Here is a 10,011-nt window from a genome sequence, read left to right on the forward strand (position 1 = left end):
CCACCCTATTCACCCTACCTACTGCACTACTATACCACCCTACCCTCTGGTCTTTTCTTACCAATTTTTATGCTGCAATTTTTGTCAAAAGCAATACTGTTGGATGCCATTTGAGACCATTACTCAATTTAATGCTGCAATTCTCTCTGTCTCTCTCTCTCTCTCTCTCTCTCTCTCTCTCTCTCTCTCTCTCTCTCTCTCTGTCTCTCTCTCTCTGTCTCTCTGTCTCTCTCTCTGTCTCTCTCTCTGTCTCCTCTCTCAGGTCAGAGATGCACAATAAGACTGTGTCCAGGAGGTTTGGTCTGCTGTTGGAAGCCTTCTGTAGAGCCTGTGGGATGTACCTGAAACACCTCAACAGACAGGTAAAGATTATATTATTATGTTGTTGTTGTTGTTGTTGTTGTTGTTGTTGTTATTATTATTATTTTTCCAGGTGGAGGCGATGGATAAACTGGTGAACCTCACAGACACACTGAAACAGGAGAAGAAAGATGAGACACAGAAGGTAAGACAGACGTGTCTAACCCTGCATGCTGATTGGTTGATGTGTCTAACCCTGCATGCTGATTGGTCGATGTGTCTAACCCTGCATGTTGATTGGTTGATGTGTCTAACCCTGCATGCTGACTGGTCGATGTGTCTAACCCTGCATGTTGATTGGTTGATGTGTCTAACCCTGCATGTTGATTGGTTGATGTGTCTAACCCTGCATGCTGATTGGTTGATGTGTCTAACCCTGCATGTTGATTGGTTGTCAGACCCAGATGAAGTTCCTGGTAGAACACATGTCGAGGCCGGACTACATGGAGTCTCTACAAGGCTTCGTCTCTCCACTGAACCCTGTTCACCAGCTAGGAAACCTCAGGTACACACACACACACACACACACAACACCACACACCCACACCCCACACACACACACCACACCACACACACACACACACACACACACACAGACACACACACCACACACCACACACACAGACACACACACACACACACACACACCACACACACACCACACAAACCACACCATACACACACACACACACACACACACCACACACACAGATATTCTGAGACCTTGGGACGTCAATACCACATTGATTGTGGTAAGGGTGGAGGTAAGGGTGGAGCAGGAGAGAGGGTTAGGGTGGAGCAGGGGAGAGGGTTAGGGTGGAGCTGGGGAGAGGGTTAGGGTGGAGCTGGGGAGAGGGTTAGGGTGGAGCTGGGGAGAGGGTTAGGGAGAGGGTTAGGGTGGAGCTGGGGAGAGGGTTAGGGTGGAGCTGGGGAGAGGGTTAGGGTGGAGCTGGGGAGAGGGTTAGGGTGGAGCTGGGGAGAGGGTTAGGGTGGAGGTTGGGGTCTTCGGTTCCACGTGTACTAGACGGGTATCAGTGCGATTTCAGAAACCTGGTTTTCGACAACTAGAGAACCAAGGCGGAGACTCCAGGGAGGGTTATGTTACCTGTGTGCCGAGGCAGAGACTCCAGGGGAGGGTTATGTTACCTGTGTGCCGAGGCAGAGACTCCAGGGGAGGGTTATGTTACCTGTGTGCCGAGGCAGAGACTCCAGGGAGGGTTATGTTACCTGTGTGCCGAGGCGGAGACTCCAGGGAGGGTTATGTTACCTGTGTGCCGAGGCAGAGACTCCAGGGAGGGTTATGTTACCTGTGTGCCGAGGCAGAGACTCCAGGGAGGGTTATGTTACCTGTGTGCCGAGGCAGAGACTCCAGGGAGGGTTATGTTACCTGTGTGCCGAGGCAGAGACTCCGGGGGGGTTATGTTACCTGTGTGCCGAGGCGGAGACTCCAGGGGAGGGTTATGTTACCTGTGTGCCGAGGCAGAGACTCCAGGGAGGGTTATGTTACCTGTGTGCCGAGGCAGAGACTCCAGGGAGGGTTATGTTACCTGTGTGCCGAGGCAGAGACTCCAGGGAGGGTTATGTTACCTGTGTGCCGAGGCGGAGACTCCAGGGAGGGTTGTTACCTGTGTGCCGATACCAGTAGGTCCTTCACATGCCCGCTTCTCACCCCATAAAGAGCCATCTTCAGCCATCCCTTCGGCGACCTCAAGGTCTCTTAGCCCCGGGGAGGGCCTGGCTCTCCAGCTTTGGTGCAGCGGCGGCCATTTGGGATCCAGGTCAAAGGGCCATTTGGGATCCAGGTCAAGGGGCCATTTGGGATCCAGGTCAAGGGGCCATTTGGGATCCAGGTCAAGGGGCCATTTGGGATCCAGGTCAAGGGATCAAAATACTGCTGGAGCGAGCGCTCTACCTGTTGACCCAGGGAGCCGTATGACCAGCGGACGTTAGAGGTCATGATCATGTCTTCAGCGAAGCGTCCTCTCTGGCTGAACAGTGTTCTCTCCTTTCCCCCAGGTTAGAGGAGTGTAGGATCATGTCTTCAGCGAAGCGTCCTCTCTGGCTGAACTGGGATAACCCTGACATCATGAGTGAACTACTGTTTACTAACAACGAGGTCATCTTCAAGAACGGAGATGGTGAGGAGGGAGGGGTACAGGCTGTGTGTGTGTGTGTGTGTGTGTGTGTGCGTGCGTGTGCGTGTGTGTGTGTGTATGAGTGTGTGCGTGTGCGTGTGCGTGTGCGTGTGTGTGTGTGTGTGTGTGTGTGTGTGTGTGTGTGTGTGTGTGTGTGTGTGTGTGTGTGTGTGTGTGTGTGTGTGTTTTCGGAGTGTATATGTTTATGTAATAACATTATTGATATCAGAACTTTGTGTTTTAATCTCCCTAAAACATCCTCTGGTCTGTGTTTTAATCTCCCTAAAACATCCTCTGTGTTTGTGTTTTAATCTCCCTAAAACATCCTCTGTGTTTGTGTAGATCTACGTCAGGACATGTTGACTCTACAGATTATTAAAATAATGGAGAATATCTGGCAGAACCAGGGATTGGACCTAAGGTAAGAACACACACACACACACACACACACACACACACACACACACACACACACACACACACACACACACACACACACACACACACACACACACACACACACACACACACACACGCACACACGCACATGACTGGACATAAAGCACGGGGGGGCTGTCAAACCGAGGTCCCAAAATAGTCCTCTATCCATCATTTTTTAAAAATTTTTTGTTGCTTCCTGACTGTCTAGCTTTAGTTTTGGCGATGGTTAAAAAGCAGGACAAGAGTTTGGTCATTGTGATCAGGACAAGAGTTTGGGGGGAGTTGGGGTAAAACAACATTTATTTATTGAGGTCTGCTCTGAGAACAATCTTGGTTTCCACTAAAGCGATGCTTCTAAAATCATGTAAAAGTTATTTCAATATTACCAGGAGCTGTTTTTTTTCTTTCTTTCTGCAGCAGATTGAAGTCGACCTCTCCTCCACTTTCAGCCAGGAGAGATTGACATAAATATTATTAATATTAGCTCTTTGTGTACATCCAAGGTCCAGCCGTGCTGCCCTGTTCTGAGACAACTGTCCAAGGTCCCTCTTTGTGGCACCTGACAACATGACTGAACAGTAGTCCAGGTGGGACAAAACCAGGGCCTGTAGGACCTGCCTTGTTGATAGTGTTGTCAAGAAGGTAGAAACTAGGGCCTGTAGGACCTGCCTTGTTGATAGTGTTGTTAAGAAGGTAGAAACTAGGGCCTGTAGGACCTGCCTTGTTGATAGTGTTGTTAAGGTAGAAACTAGGGCCTGTAGGACCTGCCTTGTTGATAGTGTTGTTAAGGTAGAAACTAGGGCCTGTAGGACCTGCCTTGTTGATAGTGTTGTTAAGAAGGTAGAAACTAGGGCCTGTAGGACCTGCCTTGTTGATAGTGTTGTTAAGAAGGTAGAAACTAGGGCCTGTAGGACCTGCCTTGTTGATAGTGTTGTTAAGAAGGTAGAAATTAGGGCCTGTAGGACCTGCCTTGTTAATAGTGAAACATTGATCAGAGGGAATAGACCTACTGAAACATTGATCAGAGGGAATAGACCTACTGAAACACTGATCAGAGGGAATAGACCTACTGAAACACTGATCAGAGGGAATAGACCTACTGAAACACTGATCAGAGGGAATAGACCTACTGAAACATTGATCAGAGGGAATAGACCTACTGAAACACTGATCAGAGGGAATAGACCTACTGAAACATTGATCAGAGGGAATAGACCTACTGAAACATTGATCAGAGGGAATAGACCTACTGAAACACTGATCAGAGGGAATAGACCTACTGAAACACTGATCAGAGGGAATAGACCTACTGAAACATTGATCAGAGGGAATAGACCTACTGAAGCACTGATCAGAGGGAATAGACCTACTGAAACACTGATCAGAGGGAATAGACCTACTGAAGCACTGATCAGAGGGAATAGACCTACTGAAACATTGATCAGAGGGAATAGACCTACTGAAGCACTGATCAGAGGGAATAGACCTACTGAAACATTGATCAGACCTACTGAAACATTGATCAGAGGGAATAGACCTACTGAAGCATTGATAGCTGCATGTTACACTTTTGTGTTTATGGTGACTGTGTGTTTAACTCTATTTAACCCCCTCCCAACAGGATGTTACCGTATGGCTGTCTGTCTATAGGGGACTGTGTGTTTAACTCTATTTAACCCCCTCCCAACAGGATGTTACCGTATGGCTGTCTGTCTATAGGGGACTGTGTGTTTAACTCTATTTAACCCCCTCCCAACAGGATGTTACCGTATGGCTGTCTGTCTATAGGGGACTGTGTGTTTAACTCTATTTAACCCCCTCCCAACAGGATGTTACCGTATGGCTGTCTGTCTATAGGGGACTGTGTGTTTAACTCTATTTAACCCCCTCCCAACAGGATGTTACCGTATGGCTGTCTGTCTATAGGGGACTGTGTGTTTAACTCTATTTAACCCCCTCCCAACAGGATGTTACCGTTATGGCTGTCTGTCTATAGGGGACTGTGTGTTTAACTCTATTTAACCCCCTCCCAACAGGATGTTACCGTATGGCTGTCTGTCTATAGGGGACTGTGTGTTTAACTCTATTTAACCCCCTCCCAACAGGATGTTACCGTATGGCTGTCTGTCTATAGGGGACTGCGTGGGGCTGATCGAGGTGGTGAAGAACAGTTACACCATCATGCAGATCCAGTGTAAAGGAGGCCTGAAGGGGGCGCTGCAGTTCAACAGCAACACGCTGCATCACTGGATCAAAGACAAGAACAGAGGAGAGGGGTGAGTGGAGTCTGTCTGTCTGTCTGTCTGTCTGTCTGTCTGTCTGTCTGTCTGTCTGTCTGTCTGTCTGTCTGTCTGTCTGTTACACCTTTCTGTCTGTCTGTTACACCTGTCTGTCTGTCTGTTACACCTGTCTGTCTGTCTGTCTGTCTGTTACACCTGTCTGTCTGTCTGTTTGTCTGTCTGTTACACCTGTCTGTCTGTCTGTTACACCTGTCTGTCTGTCTGCCTGTCTGTCTGTCTGTTACACCTGTCTGTCTGTCTGTTACATCTGTCTGTCTGTCTGTCTGTCTGTCTGTCTGTCTGTCTGTCTGTCTGTTACACCTGTCTGTCTGTTACACTTGTCTGTCTGTCTGTCTGTCTGTCTGTCTGTCTGTCTGTCTGTCTGTCTGTCTGTCCTTTACACCTGTCTGTCTAGCTATCTGTCTGTTTCACCTGTCTCTGTTAAACTTGTCTGTCTGTCTGTCTGTCTGTCTGTCTGTCTGTCTGTCTGTCTGTCTGTCTGTCTGTCTGTCTGTCTGTCTGTCCTTTACACTTGTCTGTCTGTCTGTCTGTCTGTCTGTCTGTCTGTCTGTCTGTCTGTCTGTCTGTCTGTCTGTCTGTCTGTCTGTCTGTCTGTCTGTCTGTCTGTCTGTCTGTCTCCCTCTATATATAGACTTTAAACCCCTCTCTCTGTCTTGTGCAGAGCTGTGATCCAGTACATTAAAACCCCATTCACTCCCAGGTATGACAGAGAGATAGACCTGTATCCCAGGTATAACAGAAAGATAGACCTGTAACCCCATTCACTCCCAGGTATAACAGAAAGATAGACCTGTAACTCCCAGGTATGACAGAGAGATAGACCTGTAACCCCCAGGTATGACAGAGAGATATACCTGTAACCCCATTCCCTCCCAGATATGACAGAGAGATAGACCTGTAACTCCCAGGTATGACAGAGAGATAGACCTGTAACCCCCAGGTATGACAGAGAGATATACCTGTAACCCCATTCCCTCCCAGATATGACAGAGAGATAGACCTGTAACCCCCAGGTATGACAGAGAGATAGACCTGTAACCCCATTCCCTCCCAGGTATGACAGAGAGATAGACCTGTAATCCCCAGGTATGACAGAGAGATAGACCTGTAACCCAATTCCCTCCCAGATATGACAGAGAGATAGACCTGTAACCCCATTCCCTCCCAGATATGACAGAGAGATAGACCTGTAACCCCATTCCCTCCCAGATATAACAGAGAGATAGACCTGTAACCCCCAGGTATGACAGAGAGATAGACCTGTAACCCCCAGGTATGACAGAGAGATAGACCTGTAACCCCCAGGTATGACAGAGAGATAGACCTGTAACCCTATTTCCTCCCAGGTATGACAGAGCGATAGACCTGTTTACCAGGTCCTGTGCAGGGTACTGCGTAGCCACCTTCATCCTGGGTATAGGAGACAGACACAACTCCAACATCATGGTTAAGGAGAACGGACAGGTAACGCACAAAGCACACACACACAGAACTATCCATCTATCTGAAGAAATTACCCAATAGTTAACTCAGATTTATATTCTCCATCCTCTCTGTCCCTCTCCATCCTCTCTCTCCCTCTCCATCCTCCCTCTCTCTGTCTCCATCCTCCCTCTCTCTCCATCCTCTCCCTCTCCATCCTCTCTCTCTCTGTCTCCATCCTCCCTCTCTCTCCATCCTCTCCCTCTCCATCCTCTCTCTCTCTCTGTCTCCATCCTCCCTCTCTCTCCATCCTCTCCCTCTCCATCCTCTCTCTCTCTCTGTCTCCATCCTCTCTGTCCCTCTCCATCCTCTCTCTCTCCCAGCTGTTCCATATAGACTTCGGCCACTTCCTGGATCATAAGAAGAAGAAGTTTGGCTATAAGAGAGAGAGAGTTCCCTTCGTTCTGACACAAGACTTCCTGATCGTCATCAGTAAGGGAGTCCAGGAGTGTACCAAGACCAAAGAGTTTGAGAGGTACAACACACACAGTACACATACAAACAGTATACACACAGTACACATACAAACAGTATACACACAGTACACATACAACAGTATACACACAGTACACATACAAACAGTATACACACAGTACACATACACACAGTATACACACAGTACACATACACACAGTATACACACAGTACACATACAACAGTATACACACAGTACACATACACACAGTATACACACAGTACACATACAACAGTATACACACAGTACACATACACACAGTATACACACAGTACACATACACACAGTATACACACAGTACACATACAACAGTATACACACAGTACACATACACACAGTATACACACAGTACACATACACACAGTATACACACAGTACACATACACACAGTATACACACAGTACACATACAACAGTATACACACAGTACACATACACACAGTATACACACAGTACACATACACACAGTATACACACAGTACACATACAAACAGTATACACACAGTACACATACACACAGTATACACACAGTACACATACACACAGTATACACACAGTACACATACAAACAGTATACACACAGTACACATACACACAGTATACACACAGTACACATACACACAGTATACACACAGTACACATACACACAGTATACACACAGTACACATACACACAGTATACACACAGTACACATACAAACAGTATACACACAGTACACATACACACAGTATACACACAGTACACATACACACAGTATACACACAGTACACATACACACAGTATACACACAGTACACATACAAACAGTATACACACAGTACACATACAAACAGTATACACACAGTACACATACAGAGAAAACACACCCTGTTAACCTCTCTGGGCTACGTGGGATGCTAGCGTCCCACCTGCGGGACACACTATTCAACAGCCAGTGAAACAGCATGGCGCGAAATACAAAACAGCAAAAATCTCATAATTTAATTTTCTCAAACAACCAACTATTTTACACCATTTTAAAGATAAACTTCTCGTTATTCCAACCGGACAATAGCGTATTCATTACAGGGGAAAAAGAAGGAGCGGCGTGCCAAACGTGCCCACGCAGTAAACAACTCACTGGTCCCAGGCAGTCCACTCATTGACTGAGCTCCTATTTTCTGCCCAGTAACAGGAGAAGGATGAAACACGTTTCTAAAGGCTGTTGACAGCCAAGGGAAGCCTTAGGAAGTGCAACGTGACCCCACAGACACTGTAGTTTCGATAGGGATTCAAAAGAAGAACTACAATTCTCAGATTTCCCACTTCCTGGTTGGATTTTTTCTCAGGTTTTTGCCTGCCATATGTGTTCTGTTATACTCACAGACATCATTCAAACAGGTTTAGAAACTCCAGAGTGTTTTCTATCCAAATCTACTAATAATATGCAAATATTTGACTCTGGGCCCGAGTATTAGGCAGTTTACTCTGTCCCCTATACCTTAAAAAGTTAACCCACCTTTCCCCGCAGATTCCAGGAGATGTGTTACAAGGCGTACCTATCCATCCGGCAGCATGCCTCTCTGTTCATCAACCTGTTCTCCCTGCTGCTGGGCTGTGGCATGCCTGAACTACAGTCCTTCGATGACATTGCTTACCTGAGGAAGACCCTCGCTCTGGAGAAGAGCCAACAGGTAATACAGAACCCCTAACCTCTGACCCCTGACCCCACCTGAGGAAGACCCTGTACCAGGGGTATTCAAATGCGAGCCTGGACTTCCCAGACTTCTGCATGGTTTTCTGTTCTGCCTGATAATGAATTGCACCCACCTGGTATCCCAGGTCTAAATCAGTCCCTGATTAGAGGGGAATCACCCACCTGGTGTCCCAGGTCTAAATCAGTCCCTGTTCAGAGGGGGATCACCCACCTGGTGTCCCAGGTCTAAATCAGTCTCTGATTAGAGGGGAATCACCCACCTGGTGTCCCAGGTCTAAATCAGTCCCTGTTCAGAGGGGGATCACCCACCTGGTGTCCCAGGTCTAAACCAGGCCCTGATTGTGTCCCAGGTCTAAATCAGGCCCTGATTAGAGGGGAACAATGAAAAATGCAGTGGACCTGGCCTGGACCAGATTTGAATTTGCCTGCTCTTAATGTGTAGTGAAGTTATGACATGTATTTATATTTATTATGGATCCCCATTAGCTGTCTCTCTTGTGTGTTATAACCTGTTATAACATGTTTGTGTCACCAGGAGGCTTTGGAGTATTTCACCAAGCAAATGAACGATGCTCACCATGGAGGATGGACCACGAAGATGGACTGGATATTCCACACCATCAGACACATGCCCAACGAACACTGACGCACACACACACACACACACACACACACACACACACACACACACACACAGAGAGAGAGAGAGTCACACATACACAGTCCCATTTGATATGAATGAGCAATAATCGTTATGTTACTATCAACAGTAGCTAAAACATTCTCCTTCTCCTGAACACACTTTCTGCTGCTTCCCATAAACACACCTCCTCCTTCCCATAAACACACCTCCTCCTTCCCATAAACACACCTCCTCCTCCCCATAAACACACCTCCTCCCTCCCATAAACACACCTTCTCCTCCCCATAAACACACCTCCTCCTTCTCCCTCCCATAAACACACCTTCTCCTCCCCATAAACACACCTTCTCCTCCCCATAAACACACCTTCTCCCTCCCATAAACACACCTCCTCCTCCCCATAAACACACCTCCTCCTCCCCATAAACACACCTCCTCCTTCTCCCTCCCATAAACACACCTTCTCCTCCCCATAAACACA

At 47.3% G+C, this 10,011-nt stretch overlaps 1 protein-coding gene across 1 annotated transcript; it reads left to right on the top strand.

Annotated features, from left to right (window-relative positions):
• The first annotated feature begins 218 nt into the window (after positions 1 to 218).
• LOC115198015 (phosphatidylinositol 4,5-bisphosphate 3-kinase catalytic subunit alpha isoform) lies at positions 219 to 9,778 on the top strand. Its single transcript, XM_029759665.1, has 10 exons — positions 219 to 362; positions 434 to 505; positions 759 to 865; positions 2,377 to 2,498; positions 2,838 to 2,916; positions 5,042 to 5,212; positions 6,583 to 6,700; positions 7,042 to 7,193; positions 8,702 to 8,864; positions 9,423 to 9,778. The coding sequence occupies exons 1-10, from the start codon at positions 270 to 272 to the stop codon at positions 9,531 to 9,533; spliced, it is 1,188 nt and encodes a 395-aa protein (XP_029615525.1). The 5' UTR covers positions 219 to 269; the 3' UTR covers positions 9,534 to 9,778.
• The last annotated feature ends 233 nt before the right edge of the window (positions 9,779 to 10,011 follow it).

The sequence above is a fragment of the Salmo trutta genome, chromosome 8 (assembly GCF_901001165.1).
Source record: "Salmo trutta chromosome 8, fSalTru1.1, whole genome shotgun sequence".
Classification (NCBI taxonomy): domain Eukaryota; kingdom Metazoa; phylum Chordata; class Actinopteri; order Salmoniformes; family Salmonidae; genus Salmo; species Salmo trutta.